General features: G+C 39.6%; 1 protein-coding gene across 1 annotated transcript in view; it reads left to right on the plus strand.

The window, feature by feature from the left end:
- Positions 1–22965, plus strand: part of dapk1 (death-associated protein kinase 1) — a 68441-nt gene that overhangs the window by 9712 nt on the left and 35764 nt on the right. The window contains exons 3-4 of the mRNA XM_010747972.3: positions 15111–15332; positions 20073–20211. Coding sequence (XP_010746274.3) covers positions 15111–15332; positions 20073–20211 — 361 coding nt within the window. The remainder of the gene's footprint in view (positions 1–15110; positions 15333–20072; positions 20212–22965) is intronic.

Consider the following 22965-nt stretch of genomic DNA (forward strand, 5'->3'; position numbering starts at 1 on the left):
TTACAAAACCTACAAAACCAGCCTGTGTGCCTGCTGAGTTTCCCTGAGTCATGACAGAGTTAACCACTTCGAAACCTGCTGAATGTCAGTTTCACTACACATATAGGGGCCCTGTTTTAAAGAGTAAGGACGAAATAAAACAGGAGACGATAGATGGACCAGCTGAAGCACCAGCAGCCCCCCTTCTCACCACATGCCACCATCTCCTTGGTTGTCAGAACAACGGTCTTGCACTTCTCTCAATTTGTATGCACAGCCAGATATTAAGTTGGTTTGTGTATTTGGTTCTGTTTTTCTTAGTTGTTCTGTGAAGCTAATGAGCACATAAATATCTACAGGTACACCAAGGCTTTTCTCTGTTCTGAGGGCTGAAATGCTTAAAATGACAAAGTATTAGAGTCAGTGCAACAGAATTATATTGTTGGTGTTGTGGTTATTAATGGACAATTCAGATGATCCAATATGTGTGTTAATATTATTATTATTATTATTATTTTCTTCTTGTTTTTTGCCATGGTAGAGGCAGTGTCATTTGGTTCACAGCTTTGGTTGTTGAAATGTCTGAAGAACTATTACATGGAAATTTTGTACTCAACAAACAGTATCAGATGAGTTCAGAAAATGACATGACTAACTTTGAAATGCTCTGAGCGAGATGAATTAATCTCTATCTCTCTGCCAGGAGTGCAGGGGTATGCTCAGGGTGGCCTCAGCGTGTCATCGAGCCACCCTTTAGGACCGCCCAAAAAATCCTGGACTGAAAACTGGTGAAAAACGGTTTTAACCTCTAACTCCACAATTCAGTAATATATCATTCAAGTCTTTTCACATGTTTACAGCAGCTATTTTCAAACATATTTAAAATATATTTTTCAGAATTGCCTTTACATGGACTTTAATGTTTCCAGAGATTAAATCCTTCTGACTTTGGCAACACTCTGACTTCTCCTCTAACACCCCCATGAGGTTGACATTTTTGGTTTTGAGTGAACAACAACTGGATTGCCATGACATTTCGTACAAACTGTCATGTCCTCCACAGGACATGACATTTCGTACAAACTGTCATGTCCTCCACAGGACAAATCCAAATAGTCACGGTGCTCCTCTGATTGTTCCATTAGCGCCATCATTAAAGATTTACTTTGTTACCTGATACCTGCAGAACTAATGACATTCCCATCAGCCTCAGCCTCATAGTTTAGAGATAGTTATCAAATCCAATTAAATTTTGATCCAAATATCTTTTGGCATGGACATGGCCAGGTTTACAGAATATTTGCATACATCATGAACTATGAGAATCAGCAAGGAGGATGAGAGTCCTTCACAGTTCATCAACACATGGTTTCACATTTAAATTTTGTATTGTATACCAGAAGCACTGGTAGAGCAGGTGGCACAGTTATGTTCTTATCCATATACTGAGAAAAATGTCTGTTTTTAATCACACCTGTGTTTTTCTTTAATGAATGAAACCACTTCAAAACTCTGGGATCATAATAACATTGTCAGTGGGCTTGAGGAATCTGTTCGGGGGCTTTTGGAAAATTGTTGGGAATCAATGTGGCTGTAGATCATAACAACACTGAAGATGGTAAAGGAAACCTTTCCCCTTTCGTTACCCCTAAGCACAATGTATCCATTGTTGGTGCTGACTTAAAACCTTGGAGGTGGGGGAGGTGAATGACATTCCTCTGACATGTTGAATGGCTTTTCTCTGTGCTACCAGACAAGGGCAAACACTGCCTGCCGCTTATTTGGCTTTCTGTCAGTATTCTGTCTGTCACTGGTGTTGCTTATAGTTCTTGAACCTGCAACTGTGACTCCTCCTTCCTGAGTTCACATTTGGCTGCTAGGCTGTAAAACGTCTATACACCTGTAGAGAGATCTCAAATGATAGAAGCGCCCAGCCATGTAGTGTGTAATAAGTGTAAATATGCAGAAAATTTGATTTTAGCTGGAGATTGATCACTTCACTAATACCTTTTGATATCTACTGTATTCAGCTTTGACTAGCTAGTCTCACCAGTAAGAGTTAACAGTGTGATGTAAGGAAGGACATCCTGTCAAAATCCATATCTGTACAAAGACACTAACACACGCTGTTCACGGCCACCCAGGATTATCTCTCACACTCTTCCTTCCTCCAACCAGTGCTGGTTCCTCTGCTCAGTCTCTGAATCTTGTTGCTGTGGTTACCCTTCCGCTGTACACAATGGCATGGTGGTTGCATAATGTTTTTCTGCCGGTGCAGTATGTGGCCCACACTACAGCTGAGTGGGCAGGGAGCACTCCGAGCCACCCTCCCACACTTCGCTCCATGCTAATGAAAAGCTTGGCCTCACCAGGGAGTTTTCACACTGAATCATATCGGACAGCAGAGAGAGCCTGCGGTTGCTGCCCTGCTGTAAAGGCAATGTCCCATTGACTTCTCTTTGAGTGGTTGAACTGCACATGAGTAGCAGTTAGTCTGAACTTGGTAGGACTCAAAAACTAATAAGAGGTCCCTAAAACTGAAGAATTTTTCCATCAGTGTAAAGGGATCTAACAGTATTGTTTGTAATGTCATGACTGTACCATAACCCATAAAATTACAAATAAGGCTTTGCATTCTTTATTTTGTGTGAGGGCCACTATTACCTTGTGAGATTTTCAGTAGCTCTCATTGTTGTTTATGAGCTGGAGAGATGCCTTGGGTAGATTGCAACTTGTTATTACCAAGGACCATTATCTGTAATAGCAGGACCAAAATCCAAATAATTGTTTTGTTATGTGATGTATGTATTAATTATTTACCATGTAAACTTATTATACTACTTATCAGTAGTATAATGTAGAGTTGAGACAGTCATTCTTCATTCAGCACCATTTGTCAGCAATATGTAGTTTCTGTTCTGTTTTTTATCTGCTCTGTCATCAATATGTACAGTTTACATGAACGCCACACCCAAAAAGTGTTATTTATGTGCTGTGCTTTGCCCTGGGACTTTATTCACCCCCCATGAGCCAAAGACAATTTGATTAACTAGAGAAGCAGAAGTGTAATTAGAGTAACGGGCATCTCACATGAAACCAAAGTTTGTTGGTTTGTGAAGACGTGAATGGAAAATGACCTGAATTCTCACTGGGGTTTATTATTGGAAGAAATGCTGTTGCAGTGGTTAAACTGCGGTGGATTGAGTTCTTTAGGAATTCAGTTTGAAACAAGGAAGGAAACCAGATATCAAAGCTAAAAACCTGTGCAAAGATTTTAATGGTAAGACCAGTAATAAATATAATGTGGATATAAAGTGAAAAAATCTGTTTCCCACTTTAACAGTCATGCTGCTGTCTTTCTCTCTCACTATGTCTCTAGTTTTTGCTCTCCTGAGTGCCAAGCAATTTGGCAGAGATGCTGCAAAGATAAGTTTTAGCCCCATGAAATATTAATCTCTGATTTGAAAAGCAAAATACACCATGGCACAGAACATCTAGCGCTCATCAAAATGTTGTTTTTCTTTGGATTGTTATCCAGAACACTTTATTATTAAAATCTCTGGTCCATCACCAAATCAGTAAATGCTGGCAGTTGCAGTGTTTTCCATTACATTTGGACATATGAGTTTAACTGTGTTCCTGGTACTGGAAACACTTGGAGGCAAGGTCATCCCTTGCAAAGTGGAAAGGCAACAAAGTAATGAACAACTAATGAACTAGCTGGCCTCAGTCTCTTAAGTGCTAATTAAAGGGGAGTACAATTATACATTTCAGTTTACATGGATTAACATTCATTATTGTTTCGCTGGTGTACACCCATTTGTTAAAGTTGTCATGTATATGATGAGTATTCATACTGATTGTTAGGTGTGTGTAAAACATCTATCATAATGCTTACAGTTTATGTCCTTCACCTAATAAAACAGTCTTTTCCAATAAGCAGTAATGAGGTCTCTAATTTTCTTTGGAGCACACATATTGATTTCCTGAGACTGGTTGCTGTTGGAGAACTGCAAACTTAGTAAGAGTAGGCATATTTGAGCACTTTAGCCTGAAAGAAGTTGAATAAACGCTGTGCAGGCAGTTGAAAGAGAGGTTGTGCGATGCTGTAATTACTGTATCTCCTTGGAGATGGTGATTCTGGGCCATAAATATAAGGAATAATAATATTATAATAAAAGTACAATTTTAACTCCTGCAGGATGTTGTATTGGATAAGATCAGCTGTAAAACCAGGGTTTAGTGTGTGATAAATTGATCTTTTTTGAGACCTACGAAAATCCTTCTGCACTTGACCACTGACATCCCAGACTGACATGGTGATGACTTATCCCATCAGCCAATCATTGGGCTGCATAAAAGCTGCTTTGTCACAAAGCTGACATGGATCGAGACCCATGCCAGATTACAGCACTTCTCTTTTATCAGATGGCTGCGTTATCCAACCTGAAACTTAGACCTGTATTTAATGACATCAGATCCTTTGCAGTGTACCATCACCAGAAAGTGTGTCAGACCATAGAGCTGATTAAATATGCAAATGTGAGACAGCAGTGAAGATTAGATATTTGCTGAGGTTATCACAGGGATAGACTGGGATGCAAAAAGCATTGTTGAGCAAGCGCTGATCAAATCATTGCTGTTTCAGTAGTCTGCTACTATTTTATTACTATTGTTGAGCTGCATATGTTTCATAAGTTTCTCATTAGACCTTGGTAAGAAACATAATTTAAATCTATTTTTGTAATAACAATGTATCAAAAAGTTGCTCATAACTTGACAGGGGATTGGATGAACCATTTGTATGCCACATCTATCATGTGTGAGCTTCAACTAATTACATCAAAGACCCATATAATGTAGACAAACTCTTACTGAAGCCAGTCAGAAGTAGAAGCAAAGTAAAAACACCTTCTCCATCGAGAAAATCCTTCAGTGCCTTTTTTTTGTTTTGTTTTTTGCTAATGCTAACTTCTGTAACAGCCACCTTTATTGTTTTCAAGCAGACAATCCCTCCTCACACTTGTTGTCACACACACCTTGGGTTAAATCACACTCCTAGCTCATGCCATAGCTGCCAGTAGTTCCTCATAGTATGCCAAGCATTAACGTCAAGTACTGGGAAATGAAGCCAATGCGGAAGTGCAGAGCCTGGTCTCTATAGATAATTTCCCCCTTCATGACAACTGTAATAATTTTTTTTTTTTTTTTTTTTTTTAACTGGCCCGTTCAGAAATTCTGCCTGAGATTCACCGATGATGCACGTCTTTGCCGAGATTAGATTAGCCAGGCTGAAGAAGGAGTACATCCAAAATGGTGCCAGCCAGCACCACATATTTTTACGTGTGACGTCACTCAGGCTCTGTCTGGGCCGGTGTGGCTACAGGTTTTTGTTCCAACCAACCAAGAGCACACAGTTTGACCAGTCAGCTCTCTGAAGACTGACATCAGTTGATTAAATGAGTCAAGTGTGGTGTGCTGCTGGTGTACTCAGTTGGACAATGACAATGACAATGTTGCTCTGTAGCTGCTTGATTTACAATAGACTATGAATGTATACTGTGAATATGAACTTGAAAATGATAATATGCCAGTATTGTCATTGCTACTCCCCAGTGGCCTAAAAAAAACAAACAGTTATTGCAGTCATGAGTTCATATCATGTGCAAGTCATGATAAGAAATCACATGTTTGTTTTGTGTCACTGGACAGCATAAACCAAAACAAAAAATTCAACAAAGCAAGCTTCCTCTGTAGATCACACTCATTGTGTGTCATCCTCCATCAGTCCATGTGCTTCAGTATCGGATTTGACAGAGGAGCTTTGTGTGTGTGTGCTGTGTGCCTTCCCGGAGCACTGCTTGGCTGCTTGCTATTGTACTTAACACTTTTCAGCTTTTCAGCACCTTCTCCTATTTCATAGTAGTAGTGCACAGAGCCAATCAATAGCTGGCTCACAGTAGTGAAAGGGAGATGATGCACAATGTAGTACTGTACGTCCACTGTAGCACAGGTAGAGTTTTTTTCTTATACTTGAAAGTCAAATCAATATATAGTAATAATAATCTTTAATCTAAGATGTTATAGACCAAGGGGGTCACATCCTAATTGGTAAGCTGGCTGTGTTGCCCTCTGAAACAAAAGTAAGGTATGCTACTACAAAGTAACAAGAAACATTAAACACAAATGAATACACAGTGCTGTATTTGTTGTCGTTGTTGTGTAATGTGTATTCCGCTGTCTTATTTTCCTCCCTGACATTTTATCAAGGCTAATTGTTTGCACATGCTCTTGGTGCCGTGAAATGAAATTGAAATCAGTCTCTTGCATTTTAAATCTGCTCTTGTGAAGGAACTCTGGACCTTTTTTTATTTTTATATTTGACAAAGATTTACTGAACTGAACAGCAGGCAGTTGTTTTTATTTTTCTGTGATATAGAGGAGATGCAAAATTTGGCGATGATATCATGATTTCCTAGGCAGAATTGCTTGTCAGCAGCCAATCACATTACATTATTGTTGTGCCATATGTCCTTCTTTAGACCCGCCAATGAGTCAGCTTTAATCAATGAAATGACAGCTGCGTGGTGTTGTAGTTGCTAGCGGGGTTGGTAATTGCTTTCGAAAAATCACTGATGTGATGGTTCTGACTTGGCAGCTATTATACCTCTGGGGGAAAACCACATAAAGCTCAGATGTTTTGTTTTAACTAAAATGAAGCAAGGGAAATGATACATGTGTTTAAATACTATCGGTGTGTTTAATACTGTGCAGATGATGTGTTGCAAGTAGGGCTTTAATTGTATCCTTATACATTGTAAGGGATATGTGAGGGGTCAGTGGGATTGTTAGTGTTATTAGAGAGTCTTAAAATGTCATTACATTACATTATACTCCCACATGAGGATGAACAATCTGGTGATTTTATATCGAAATCGTGATCTTGTATGTAATGTAATTTTCAGTTGAGTCATTGCAGAGAGATTGCGGTGTTTTAATGTCCTTACTTCTGTTTCCAAACTTAACATAACCTACAGGACTAGTGAATCTGTGCTATGTGAACAAATAGTACTAGATGGCAATGCTGATTGGACAGATTACTTCCTGTGGCTCTTCCTTGTGTGACGTAAACAATGCAATTGAGTTGTGAGCTCTCGAAAAGTCTTTGCTGTCTGTTTTAAAATTTCTAATCAAAATCACCATCTTCAAACCTGTGTCCTACCTTTTTAATGAATTAATTTTGTGCTTTAATAGTACACATGGAGAAGTTCATTCATAGGTTATTTGAAGTCTGGCTATAATCTACATGTCAAAATTGAGAAAAAACATCATGCTGGGTTAAGCTGCGATTAAATGATAGAGTTAATGTTAAATATTAGAACGGTGAGTGTCATACCTTCCTTTTCCAGTCCAGTTTACAGGTTTATGTCTAATGCTGCCAAAATAAACATACGCTTGGTCTCGTAGTGGGCTTGATCCTACACCATCAGGCTTCTATTGGTAAAACACCGGGTTTATTTTCTGCATTTTAGCCTCAGGAGTGCAGATGCATGAAGATATATATTTCTCCCTGCTTCTGAGATCCTAAAGCCAGCTGGAGCATGTGTTGAAATCAGAAAATACAGATTTTCTAGGCAGGTAGTGATGTGTGTGCATGTGTGCAAAAAGAAACGGTATGTGTGTTATCCTCAGCTGCTGTCAGCCCAAGCTGTGTCAAACACCCCGTATAGATGACTTGAGCTTCAGACTGAGCTTGTTATCGCCTCATTCACAGTGAGGAAGCTGCCTTTTCCACACAACACTGCGTCTACCTCTAAAGCTAAAATAATCCAACATCGTATATTAGTGGAATTTTTTTTTGCCTTGACTTGGATGCCATTATAATACTTTAATTAAGTGGCGTCAACATTTTGTGTTTCTGAGTGCTGACTGTCTGACCAAACAGTTGCCTGGGAGGTATAATAAACTACTTCTACTATGTATTTGAGGCCATAATCTGTGTTACTGGTGTAGTTAGCACATGATTCCTCATTATTTGTGTTAAAGGAAATGATAAGCCGTTTTAAAAATATTGGCATTTAGTGCTTTATGACCCAGAGGCGAGTGTCCCTCTCAAGCAATTTTATGGAGGACAAACTTGAAGAGGACTTTTTTTGCTCGTATTGCCTGTACGCTTGAGAAACTCAGATGGCATTCATTGTTCTTGCCATTTAAAGCTGTGATCAACAGTTTATTACAGCACTGTACAATTCATTCATTGTTGTTTTTGCAGTGGATTTTAGCACTTCCATTTTGTTTGTGCATCCCCTTTTTTTTCTTGTCAATTATGTCTCCGTCCAGTGCATTCTTTGTTACCAAGTAAACCTCCAGTTAGAGATGTTTTGATACATATTTATTAAGCTTTAAGGTAAATAGATGTATTGGATTGAACTCTGTATGGCAGATATTAAGGGGCTTGGATCAGTCTTAAAACCCCTGCCTCCAGCCTATCCCTTTTCTCTATCTTTTTCTGTTTTATCTTGAAATAATACATCGGTTTTTACATTCCGGTAAAGCGTTACAGCTGTTTCTGCCTCTGGGTGTGTCTGTATTTCCCATGGGGCATTGCAAAGTAAAAATGTAGAAGGTAGTCATGTAGAAAACATCTATAGCTGCAGGTCCATGCAAACTCGTCCATGCACGTTCCACACTTTGTGTTGCATTGTATTGTGCTATGTTGCATGCTTGTTGGCATCATTTTTATTCTTCACCATGTGACCTACTTGACTTCATGCTTCTCATTACCACTGCACTGCACAACTTGTTTATTCCACCATTGACTCATCTTGACAAGGCCAGACTTCAAGTCAGAGCAGCAACCTCGACCAGCTAACGTCATCCAGGCGAGGCTGCCCTGATGCTATAGCTCGCTACTGTCCAGTGCTCAGGCTTCTTTCTGATTGGGCTCTGCTATCACAACTCTGTACTTTGAAGCTGTCTTATGTCTAACACAATATATAAGGGCAAAAGCATCTTTTTCTGTTTGACCAACCCAAAGATTAGACAAAGAAAAGTGCCAAATCTTTAGCATTTGTGCTCGAAAAATTACCTAAACTATAATCCTTTATAAAAAATGTTGACTTATCATTCCAGCACTACATTACGTCATATTCATTTAGCAGCTGCTATTGTTCAAAGTGTAATAAGTTTCTTGATTCAACATCTACAGTGTGGAGAAGGCTCTGAAGGCTTTTCCAGCATTGGTGCCGTATAATCAAGGCCTGGCTACACCTAGAGCTTTGAAGCAACACCTCAAAAGACATCAAATCGAATTAGCTTTGTTTGCTCTGGCTGAACTGACACTCTCAGTCTGGTTTCTGCATGGCTGTTAACATGCAAATTGACTCAGAGAAGGTCTGTTTTAAGAAGCAGCATCAGTTTCTTAGTAACTGTGTGCTTTCACATGTGTACACTCAACACTCAACAGGCAGGACTGCATACAGTAAACGTGAGATATCAGTTGATGAATGCAGAGCACTGAACTGTCTCTGCCATACAGACCCGTTGTATCAAGGGTAAAGAGAAGCATGCTGCAATAAATCTGTTAACCGTTGCAGTATCTTTCCACTGATAAACAGCCTCCAGCCAGAAGTGTTAGGTAATGTAAGGCTCTGCAAAACATTGTCACATACCCAGGCAGCTCTGATAGACACAAACAAACCTCTCCTTCCCCAACTGCCTCCTTTCATATCTTCCCCTCCCCTCCAGTTGCTTTAGAGAAACAAGTAGGCCAAAAGTGGGAAGCCTTGTCTGTGCTATAAGCACAACAAAGGGAACTGAGCAATTTGATCCTGTAGACTAGCCGGGCTTTTGCACTGCACAAAGTTGAGAGAGAGAGGTGCTCTTGAAAAACAGCCTCTCTGCTTCTGTTTGTCAGTGAATCCCGGGAAGGGTTTTTCTGCTCGTTATTTCTGCCCCATCTTTGTGTTGATTCAGCAGCATTCGTGCAAGTCAGTGTTCTCCCTCAACATCCCTGGAGGATGAGAGGGATTTCCCAGCTAGCTTGTGCTAGTACGCAAAGGTGTACCGTACAGAGGGGTGGGGCCCCCCCCCCCAGCACATTAACTCCTGTTAACTTCTAGCTCTTAGCTAGAATTTTTAAGAGCTTAGTCTCAGCTCTCAAAAAGAGAAACTCTAGCAGGGAAAGGGTGTTTGATTTTCAGGGCAGGCAGGGTTGGATTTTGGTTTCCCTCCACTACCTCACCAAGGGAAAAGAGCTCTGTTGAACCGCTGCCATTTTCCCCTTGTTTGTATGTATGTGCAGCTGGTGTTGTTAACAAAGGGTGGGCTCACTTTCCCCTCTCTTTATTTGTGTACAGTAGGAGAGCTTTGGAAAGTGTGGAGAATCCCACAGGCTACATGCCATCACTCTAAACGTGTATCAATTAGATACTGACTGCAAGATGAGGATATAATGTTCATGTTGGTTGTGGAGGAAAAAGGAAGACAAAGAATCTATGGTCACCCCGCCCCTGGACTGTATTATTCTAACCCTCTGAATAATGGTATTGCTGAGACCTTAATCTTCGTTGTGTGTTTCCCAACTTTACATCTGTAAAGTTGGGAAACACACTTTACCCATCATGAAGCAATCCTCCTGCGCCGCTGTTATGTTGTCATGTTGCTATGCAGTAGTTTGAGACGGATATCTTCTCACTTAAAAGTCTTCCTCCTGCAGGGAGTTCAAGGGAAACTAGAAAACATTAATGTCCACTAAAGACATGCTTGACATAACAATTGGCAATTTGCAAAATTCTCAACTAATAACATTTGAACTGGGAATGAGTGAATTTGGGGGTTGTGTGAATTGGGTTTAGTCTGTTTTTAATTATCAGGCTGCATTGGAGCACGTACAAAATATGACACAGAATAAATTTTAAATTAAATTTCTCACTCATGATCACTTTTTGCTTTTCTTTAAGATCCTTTTCATTCACTTCATGGTAGATGTACGTTTTTGTGTCACTGAATATTAAGGGCATTCTCTGGACAACGGACTAAAACCATTGTAAAGATTCAGGAGTGGACAAGTAAATGTGGGGAAAAAGTGTGTCACAGGATGTGTTCAAAACTGCACAGATGGTGTATAATCAAGCACAGGAAATCAGTTGTGCTTTCCTTTCTCATCCTCAACAGTATTTTCACACCCAAGTCCCACGGCTTCACAGATGACAGTTTTCCTCTGCATGAACTTTCAGCAGTGGAAAGTTTGACAGCAGGAGAAATGAAGGATGTTTGTTGAGGTTCTGCTTGGCATTTCAGTTGATTAGACGCCAAAATCATTTGTCTTTCCTACTTTTCCAGTTTCAGTGGTTAGCACATGAAGTTACTTGCTGAGCTGTTGAACTTCCAGTTTCCAGCCATAAGTATTTCTCATCATTTATACTGTCTAAATGTGACCTGTACAGCTGCACATTTGCAGCTAATGCGATTATCCTTTGAGGTATGATAGCACGCAGAGTTCACTCATTGGCTTACTGTAGCTTCATCCAGCCATACATGTGTGTGTAACAGGTGTTTAGTCATTTGAATCCAGACTGTGGAGCCTTGCATGTGTGCGTGTGTAATATTACAGTGTGAACAACAGCACCCATTACTCTGTTCTATCAATTTCTCTAGGAGAAACTCATGAAACGAGGCCTGACTGAGAGGTGGGAACCACAATAGGGTGAAGCCAGACTGAATGGGGGTGGAAGTGTCATTAGCATGAGAAAGCCCTCATCCTCAGCTCTCTCTTCCTCTTCACGTTGTCTGCTTCGTGTCTCTGGTTCAGTCGCTGGACAAGTCACTTCCTTAAAGAGACATCATTCCCTTTAGTTAGTCTGTAGTTCAGTTTGTCAGCAAACAATTTTTCAACCATCAGAATCAGTTCACTTCTCTTTAAACGTTGTCAGTTCAAAAGCTTGATTATATATTGTTGTCGTCAGTGGCTGACATTTTGTGGCCTTCAGATCCGCCTGTAATTGCTAGTTTTGGGTTTCAATTTGGCCAGTTGTGTAATCCAAGTGTCAGTGACAGACAACTCAACTAGTATTAATTATTGGGATTTGATCAAGAGTCTCAGCATGCCTAGAAATAATTTTGATAGCATGTCAATAATTATTTTCATTATTCATTAACCTGTAGACTTTTTTCCTTAGTAATCAGTCATTTCATTTATAAAATGTCCAAAAAATAACAAATGTCCCAGAACTCACTCAATGTATTCAAATTGCTTGTTTACTCCAACCAACAGTCCAAACCCCAAAGATATTTTAATTATGATTTATGTTATGATTTCATTGAAACACAAAGTAAGCAATAACAGACTTTGAGGAAACTGAATCACGCTTTTCCTACTTAGGACTTTGCCACATAAGCATTTATAAATGTGTCACTTCAGATCTGACTTTTGGGGAAACGGAAGTCTAGAGTCCAAAATGGAGGAAGCTACCACGTTATATGTGTTCTGCTGTACTGTCCTGTTTTATGCACTGTAACCCTGTTCTGCTGAATGAAGAGCACCAGCAATATAACTTACCTCTTAATGTCTATCATCACCACCTGCATCACCAACCTTTCGGCATCAACTATTTCACAGGGCTGCACAAATGCATTTTGCTGTGCCGCTTTCAGGGCACTTAAAGTGAGTGGAGAGTGAGTGTTGGCCATGCTCGTTGAAAAGAATCAAACGACCACTGGTCTAGAGATGCAACTAAAGATTATTTTCGATATCAAAGAATTTGCATTTTCTTAATTCAACATTTTGTTTTTATAATGAAAATATATTCAGTTTAGCATCGCATCAGGCAAAGTAAAACCACAAATCCTCACATTTAAGAAGCTGTAACCATTAAATGGTGAGGACAAATGGTGTTTTTATTAAAAGATTGGCTCTAGTGTAAGCCAACAAACTTTCACAATCACGGAAGCCCTGCAGCTATGGGTCAGAACAGGATAATGACTTTTCCTACCAATACGTCCCACAGAAGTTTGTTGTCACCTCCTCAGCAGCTGCTAGTGTTGTTGTCTGGATTCTACATTTACTCATCATATACAGTATTGTACTATATTGGGAAACACACTGTAAAGCGAGGATTAGAATGGGAACATATAGACGAATTACTAAACTGCTTCCTGACGACATGCACCCTAGTCTTGGCAGCACTATCAGAGTCAGATGACGGGGCTGGACTCTCTCTTTATTTTGGCCAAATCAAAGAAAGGTTTTGCCAGATAGTTTCCTTCCTGTTATAAATCTTTGTGAAAATGTAGACGTGGAAATGTGGCACTCTCTTATTTTCTCTCACTCTTCTTTCTCTCACCCCCTACTCCCTTGTTCTCTTCCTCCCTCTGTGGGTGTTTGGTACACTAAGTGCTTCATGATTGCCAGGGCCGTGAGGAGGCACAATCGACGGAGGCGTCAATAGCCCTCAGCCAAGCGTCCTTGCTTCCCCAAGTGGTCTTTCTGGCAGTGTTTTGGTCGAGTGACAGTGAAATCAGCGCTATCAAGTGAGATAGCAGCGATCAGTAACAGTGCTGCATGGCAACATGATGGTGGAATTTCCATAACAACTCCTGTGTTAATACATAGAGTACTTTGTCACGCCAAAATGTCACACAGGCACACTAGGTGCTTAAATGTGCTTATCAGGCTGTACACACACACACACACACACACACACACACACACACACACACGCTAATGTCTGGAAAAAAATAAATGACAGAGTGGTCATTTTTAGGGGGTTATTGGCAAAAGTGTGATTTTGTTAGTCTCAGTTTTTTCAACAGGCGTGCATAAGTTTGTTGGAGCCACCATCTTTGGAGAAGTTGTCAGGCGTGCAGTCAGATGCAGCCAGCGGGACTCTGTTTAATTCTGTGCAACACACATTATTTGGATATTGATTGTATGGAACTGTTTTCAATTAAGGAAGGGGAATGGATTTTGGAGATGGCACCTTGATGCACGTATAGGTCGATTTATCTGGGTCTGTTAAGCAGCAGTGTAGAAGCTGAATGTATTATCTGGAGAACTCTGGGGATAGTTTTGTCTCTGATCTATGTTGAGGCTCCAGAGTGGCACACATGTTTTGAAGAATCTGTCTTGGTACCTTGATAATATATTTTCTTCTTTATACAACTTAATTGCAGTAAATAATGTATTTTATCAGCCATAAAGGTTCTTTTCTATCTTCTATAACAAGTATAGTGCAGTGTGTGTGGTGTAGGGTTACTGCTTGGATGTTTGTCAGCTGTGTTGATGTTGTGCTGAGCTGTGATTCTTATCAGTGTGTTGCTGACAGTGAGCTCTGCACTGCCTGGCTATAATTTACACACTTGTCAAATTGATGATGAGGGTGAAAGCAGGTGTGTTTTGTACTCTGTAGGGATTACTGCAAATAGGGATTCGGTCTCACTTGACTCATTTCACCTTCTAAATATATTTGGGGATGAAAAGAAGAATAAACGATATAACCCGGTGGATTATTATTTTATGCATAACAGGTAAAATGGGGTTGGATATTAGAGTAAGCCTCTCAGAACACCTACAAAGGTTGATCTGATTTAGGATCTGAATACATACTGCTGTCTTTATTCAGCATTAATTGCTATTTCTGTCCCCAGGCAGGGTCGGCCATGATGCATCAGCCAGTTATTAATTAAAGCTGTTTCTGATCATCAGTTTAATGCCTTATAAACCCGCCCACTCCTTTTGGCGCCAATGTCTGTTTACCACTTTGAAACTAATACAGATACAGCCAAAAGTCTGTAGTGAAACGTTTGGCAATCAAACACCTTAGCCAAAGTGCGCTAGCAGCTGATTGATTAGTTAAATCCTATCTATATACATCTCTATTGTCTATTGTTTATATTGTCAGTTTATGTTGTACACTCAGTATTGTCCTCAATTTCTGGTTTCTATATATATTGCATCTTGTTTCTTTGTTTGAGATCATTGTGAAAATGAGTGTTAGTCATGATTTCTTCACAGTCTTGTTAATTATCTTATTTATTCATGAATAATTTATTATTAGTGTTGTAATGTCAAAGGAATAGTTTGAGTTCTTGATGCACCTTTTGACAATCTCTTCTTCTCCTCCCCTCATTAGCGGCCAGTTCGCTGTGGTCAGAAGATGTCGGCACAGGAGTACGGGCGTGGAGTACGCTGCCAAATTCATCAAGAAGCGGCGCAGCAAGTCGAGTCGACGAGGGGTGACGAGGGAAGACATCGAGCGCGAGGTGAACATCCTGAAGGAGATCCAGCACCCCAACATCATCACGCTCCACGAGGTCTTTGAGAACAAGACAGACGTCATCCTGATCCTGGAGCTGTGAGTGGACTTGTCTTCTATTTTTATTCTTCTGTACTCATTGCAAGTGCGCACATTTTTTATTCTATAAAAGGTTCCTAAAATGTAATGGGATAATATTCTCTTATGCTCTTATTATGACATTTTAAAATAATCTTTGCCATATCATTGTAGCATCTTTTATTAGAACACTTCTTAAGAGATTATACATTTCTGAAGATGGTCAAAAATGAAGCTGCAGCAGCCGAGATATGGTGACTTATCTATTATCTAGTGGATAAAGAAAAAAAACGCTGGATTCTACATTTCCCATGATTCAATTTGAGCATCTTTTATCATCCATGTCAAAGTCAGTGCTGACTGCAAGAGAGTTATTGTTTGGAACTTTGGAAAGCTATTTTCAGTCTGAAAAAAACATTCAGCTATTCACTGAACTTCATGTGTAGAATAATTAGACTGCCCCTTTAAAAAGTATATATAAAAACTCTAAAATACCAAAATAAATGTCCTAGGGTGATCACATATATTGATGTCCACATAGTAACCAGTATTCAGGGTAGACTGAGCAGCTGTGACTGTTGCTGTAACCTCTATACCTGTTAGGTATTGTGTGGCTCAAGGCATTTTTTTCCCTCTGAACACCAGTTAGACCAGTTTTACCAGGTTACATTGAACTCCAAACACTGTAAAATCATCTCTGTTTACATTTCAAGTATCCAGCTGACACAATTATCCAGAACAAATAGGCGCAAAAGCATAATACAGTACCCTTCAATTAGTAGGTCACCTTACAGCCAGCAGTAATTAGTGTAATATTGAGAGCTGCAGTTGCTAGACAACATTCCTGACCGGTGATCAGATAGATAGAATTGCAAGGAAGAAATAACAAGCTCAAAATCAGCCCAGGCCTACAGTACAGCGTGTGTGTGAATAATAGGGCCATGGCTCTTTTCCAGCTCAGTACAGTAAACTGGTAGAACAGGTCACTATAGCTGGAAATAACACCTCATTATTTTGATGAATTGCTTCAGGAGAGAATTGTTAAAATCAGAATCAAAATGAACAGCAAACTTCAGCCAGTGCCATTAGCTATGCTCATTTATCATTTTAGCAATGTTTTAGACAAGGCTGAATTGTTGTCTGAAGAGTCATAATAACAGATTGCGGACAAATGACTTTCAATAACTCGCAAAGAGTGAACTCATCAAAGCAAGCTGTCCATAAGCACATTTATGAACCCGATGTTGGTTTCTTTCTCCCAAACATTTGTAGAATTGTTCTATTGTTTCCTCATTCCCCCAAAAAACGCAAAACTATTGCTACTAAACCAAAAATTACTGAAGAAACTGTTGAAGAGACTTCAGCATGAACCATTCCTGCTCCTGATTAGATTCTTTGGGCTGTTGACAGTAAAAACTAGTCCCATTCCATATAATAACCCCTTTACTCAGTTGTCTGAATACATTTGTAGATAGAAATACGATGTTAGGGGGGCGACGTTTAGCTCAGTTGGTAGAGCAGCCGCCTACCAACTAAGCCCCATGTACAAAGGGCCAGTCCTTTCTTCGGAAGCCCAGGGTTCGAAACTGACCTGTGGCTCTTTCCTGCAAGTCATTCCCCATCTCTCTCTCCCCACATTCCTGTCACTCTTCAGCTGTCTTTATCAAATAAGCTTGCAAAGACAAAAAAAAAAAATCTCAAAAAAAAAAAAAAAAGAGAAAGAAATACGGTGTTAGGTTTCTCAGTGAGCCCGCAAGATTCTGCAAGGATTCAAAAACAATTCAGTGTTTAACAACCATGTAACACATTTGTCTGATCATTGACAAGTTAGAGCCCCAGTTATTACTGCTGTTAGGGGGGATGGTGGGGTTCATGGCTGGGGTGGGCAGATTTAAACATCCTTGGTGATCTCCCTGGACCCTAAATGGTGTATAGGATCGTGTACATTGCTTGGCTCAGTTTGGCTCCATCTAACACCTCCACAGCACACACTGTATCTCACACATTCAAGCTTTGCTCTCACTGATGATATTGTTCACTTGCACACTGCATGGTTTAATTGTGTCAAGTTAAATTTGACTAAAAGGATGTTGTTTAATTAACTTCTTACAGGACTCCATTTTTATCACACTCTCTGTGCTGTTATGCTGTCACAGTCAAGCATTATATAGTGGTACATAGAACAAGACTGTTAAGGTTTGGGTGGTTCTGTGAGGTATACTCTGAGGTATGTCTCACAGCCAATGGTTCAAAAGATGCTTCAGTGTTGACATTTTAAACCTTATTTACAGTATAATATAATATCATGGCTTCTGCTCTGGTCTGTGGAGACATGAATTTTCATTTTATTGACCAGTCTGTCATAGATAGCCCATGAATTCCAAAACTTATTTTCTCAAGAACTCAGAAAGATATAAATAGGTCTTTTTCACAGCAACCATTTGACATGAAATAGTCAAAATGATATCATGATGTAATGATATTAATTAAGGTTCCATTCCATTCAGGTCAAACAGAGTCAGGGTGCTGCTGTGGTGCGTGTTGACTCACTGGAAAGTCTCTGCTGCAATAAATGGAATGGAACCTTAATTAGTCTCATTGATGATACCTGTGCTGACCCTACGGTTTCATGCCAAAATGGCTGCTGTGGAAAAAGATCTATTGAGCCGCTCATATCAATAAGATATGCTCATATGGAAACTATTACAACAATGTATCATTATTAATGTCAGTCAGGTTTGGGAGGTACTGATAGAAGTTGAGACATGAACCAAGAAGGACAGATTGATTTATTAAATGAATTATTAACGTCACTAAACTTGTCACAGCAGTTTTAATTTACAGCTGCACTCTTATCAACACTTTATTAACGGCTCTAAATCAGGGTTTATAAATGAACGAGATCGGAGCTGTTTCATTTTGGGCGTGATCCTATTTCAGCAGGCAGGCGATGACTCAGCGTTAAAGCCAAGCTTGTGCCATTAATGCTCCACAGCTGACAGTTCACACAAAGGAGGACAGCGTTGAGACATTCGTTAACTATCTTTTTCTTTCTGTCTGGGACTTTTTGTCATGGACTTGGCTGAGTTGTGACAGGGTCTACAACTTACAGTGCCATATGCTGCAGAAGAAACTAAACGTTGAATAATTTCAATACAGTTTGAATCATAATACCAGACGCTGCTCCTGGTACCATGAATATTACAATTAGCATTCATAGCTGATAGGGTGACATGATGCTGGGCTTTAATTTTTTCATCTCCAGACAGGTGGAACAATAAGTTACATACAGATGCTAAATATATTTGGCTTCATGTTGTGCCTGCACATCCTCTCCACCACCTGCTGCACTCTGGGTAAATACAGCCATGACAGTGACTGTCCTTTGGCTTTAAAACATTGACCAACCCATACGGAAAGAGGCAGAGGTGACGTGTTTGTGCAGAGCCCTTCTTTCCTGCCTGTGAATTGTGGTTTACACCCTGTTAACCACTGAAGCGAATGATGAAATAAACATCCGAGATGTACTGTAGAGTGGGTGTTTGGTGGGAGGAGGAGGAGATCTCAGCTGTGCAGCTGGTCTGGTGTTTCCTCCCTGTAGGGTGTGTGTTCGTGTGCGTGTGTCTCAGTTTCTGTTTCTGCAGATACATTTGCAAAAGCAATAATAGGTGTTAATTTTTGTACAACAACGTCAAAATAACCTTTTTTCTGAAAAGAAAAAAATTAAAGTTACATTTTTTATAATACGAGATGATAAAAAATAGTAATGGTGGAATACACCTAATTTGAAATATGGAGAAACAGCTACTGAAATGATAGTAATTTTTCTATTTAACTGTAAATAATTCCACACATATTCAGTAAGACAAACGTGTTTGTGTGTGTGTGTGTGTGTGTGTGTGTGTGTGTTTGGCAGAGTGAATGCTCGACAACTGTGCATGGCTGTAGAATAATTACAGTTATCTGCATTCTTCTTTGCTCTGTGCAGGTCTGCAGGTTGTCACTCACTTTCTCATGCTGTGACTGTGATAGGTCCTCTGTCTCTGCTCTTCTGTTCTCCCTTTAAGCGCTAAGTGCCGAATCACACCACGGTTTAATTAAAGTGTCTTCACTTCTGGTTTGAAATGGATAAAATGTTGCATAATGTCTTGGCAGATTCTGATATTGAAAGGTTCAGAATAGGGGATTTTTAGGGGTTAATATCATATCAGTACAACAAACAGTAAAACATAAAGTCCCATAAGTGAATAAAGTGATAAGAAGTATCAGAGGAGATGGGTGAGGCTTAAAAGTGCCTTAGTTCCAAAGGCAGACTGTTCCAGGGATGAGGGCCACAGTGGCTGAAGGCGGATGAGTGGATGATCACATTTTAACTCATTTATTGCTTCTTCTTCATGGACTGTTGACTTTCTAGATCCTGTTATTGTCATCTTTATCCTGATGATCATCCTTGCAAGGTCTTTTTCTTCATTTTAAGATCACATCAATAAAAACTCTATAAACACTTTATATTCCAATAAAACAAATTTAGCTCAAACACTAGGGTATATTCATTTTTCCATATCCTCCCCTTTGTTGTTTTTAATGGAAGGTTTTTATTATTTAAATGCTGCTGGTACTCTGGATGTGTAAATTGGTTGTGCTCTAATGCACCAGGATGATTAGATTACATCGGCTCAGCTCTGCTAAGCAGGGATTTGTAGCTGACTCTGATCTAAGAGATCTCGCATTTTAATTCACTCTTTCTCCTTCCTCATCCAGTGTGGCCGGCGGTGAGCTCTTTGACTTTCTGGCAGAGAAGGAGTCACTGAGCGAGGAGGAAGCCACTCAGTTCCTCAAGCAGATCCTGGAAGGAGTCTTCTACCTGCACTCTAAACAAATCGCTCACTTTGACCTGAAGGTACTGCAGCAGCTACGAATAGAAGGCATGAGCCTTGTGTGTTATGTCTGGGTCCTTTTGCCATCATGTTTTCCAAGCAGGAGTACAGCAACCTTTTTAAGATTTTATTCATTTCGTCATGTTGTATTGTACACACTGATCTGCGTACTATAAATCTAAGCCCAATTACTATACTAATTCTGTGCTTATTTTTTAGTATGTAGCACATTAGTTTATTAGTAGTGGAGCTGAAACAAGTAGTCATGGCACCTATTTTGATAATTTCAGTCATTTAAAAAAAAAGTAAAATCTCACAAACCAAGCTCACAAATGTGAAGCTTTGCTTCTTTGTCTCATGACAGATTTGAAGATGCTACCTTTGGCTCTGGAAAATAAAATGTAATCAATATATTCTGAAAAAAAATTTAAAAAATCAGCAGTTCAATTTCTATTAAAAAACGTTTGATAGTTGCAGCCCTGTGGTGGATATACTGAAAACTTACTACGCATGCTAAATCCATTTGATTTTAAAATGCAGTGCACAATAGAGCTTTTTCACATCAGACATTTTGACTTGTCATAGTTCTAAATCAAGTATTCCTGCACAGTACCAATGCCCTGAAACTGAAGCAGCTAAATGGAATTCAGCAATCATGAATTACATTATTTACTGTGACATGTTAAAATGTTTGCTGCAAATGAAAAAAGCTACTAAGCACTGTAAACATTAAAAGAAATGTTTCGTTTTGCTTCTCTGTGTATAGTTTGCAGTTTGACATCTGTTAGGTCTGTTTGTATTCAACAGGAGAGCACATCGATGTCTCTCTGTGCACTAACTCAAAAACTGTATATCATGCCAATGGATGGATATTTAGTATGGAATTGGGACAATAGAGACTAAACTAGTCTGTGCTTCACATATGCTTTGTTTCAGCCACTTCAACAAATGCAAATTACACTTTTCAAGTGATTAGTCTTGTCTCAAAATGAGAATTGTACAGTAAAAAAAATAATAATAAAGAAGAGGTTCACTCCTCTGGTGATTGTCAGTTTTCCATGAAAACACTCTGGACAGAGAAAATGATGAAAGCAGCTTGTTCAAGGTCATGTTGTGTTTAAACAACACAGTCACAGATATTTTCTATGAAAAGGTTTCTCCTGTACACATGCAGGACATAAAAACCCAACTTCTTTCCTCTTATCAGAGGTCACAGTAAAGTGTTGCATGTTGTTCAGCTCCCCTGGAGTAGTTCACATCCATTTTCCTAAATGTCAGCTCGCTGAAGAACTGCATTTTCAGCTTTATATGTGAATACGTGATTCTTTTTTTTTTTCTATGAGCTTGCCTATTTTGGACCTCTCCTTTTATATCATTTTCTCTTTGTGTCTGTGTTTTTGGAGCCAATGTATCTGAGGCTAGTTAGCATGACTAATCTGTTTGGTCTCATTTTTGGATTCTCTCCTGTTTATTATGTGATTGTGTGTGTGGCTGAGGTTAAAAAGAGTAAAGGTCATAGTGTACTCACAGCGCAGATCACACTGTAAAGTACGTGGAGTTCTTGAACATTACGCTACCTCTATGTTTGGTGAATTGCTGTGATTCTTTACCTAAATCTAAATCAATATTATCGATCGGCTGCACACACGGCGTCTTCAGAGTCCAGTCCAGACCGACTCTCCACTTACAGAACAATCATACATCAGAGTTCAGGACATTCAGCCTCCAGGTTTGCAGAAGATAATAACCTCTGTGCCCAGCCAGCCACTTCTGATCAATGCTGGAGCTTTTACCAACCACTGTAGTCTCCGCTTTGGATATTAGCAGCTGTTATTCACTGTCTAGCAGTACCTCGAATTAAGACTTAATTAGTTTAGTTAAATGACTTTCCGCAGTACTGTGGTATTTCACTCCAAAGGGTGGATCTTTAGTCTTTTCTATGTTCACCCATATTCAGATTTTTTTACTTTTATGACACCATTTAAGAGACATTTTGTGTATAACCGAACCATGACAGCAGAAGTAGGAACTCAAGCACCTCCAAGCACCATAAATTCTCTCTCTGACTGCCATTACACGGTTTAAAATGTGATTGCCTGACTGAACGAGGCAGTTTTCAGCAAATTATTTTCTCTTTAGAGTTAAATCGATTCTACAGAGACAGTAATATTGCCAATCAATGTACTTATTATATTCAGGAGCTTAACTTGTTTAGAAAGACAGGCTAATCGTGTCTGACTCATCGCCAGTATCGGAACTGGACCAAAATGACTTGAATATATAAAGACCTGGTAAAGTACCTCACATTTGTACTTGTAAGTACAGTATTTGAGTAAATATACTTGATTACAGTCCACATCTGGATTTATCTTCATCTTCTCTTTCATTCCAGCATTTACATTAGCGTATGAATGTTTTCAGAGCAGAGAACAAAAACCAACAAGCTGAGCTAGAGTTTGATTATATTTTCTCAGTGCCTCCTGTTGCTGCCCACAGCCAATCTGCTCTTTTTCCTACCCAGACTAAATCCTCAACCTCGGCTCACAGTCGAGCTAAAAGGATGAGGTTTGGAGGGAAGATGGCTTGTTCTAAAAGAGGCATTGTGTCCTCAGGAATGTCCGGCTTCAGTTGTTTGGCTTTGCTTTAAGCGCATCGTCCATTGCTGTCCTTTCCTTTCTCTTACTTCCTCGAGAGGTTTTTATTCATGTTTTGCATGGGATTTCCATGTCTGATGAGCCTCCTTCCTGCCAGCCTGTTCCTGGTTTTGTGTCTGACTC

Source organism: Larimichthys crocea, chromosome III (genome assembly GCF_000972845.2).
Source record: "Larimichthys crocea isolate SSNF chromosome III, L_crocea_2.0, whole genome shotgun sequence".
NCBI classification, from domain to species: Eukaryota; Metazoa; Chordata; class Actinopteri; family Sciaenidae; genus Larimichthys; species Larimichthys crocea.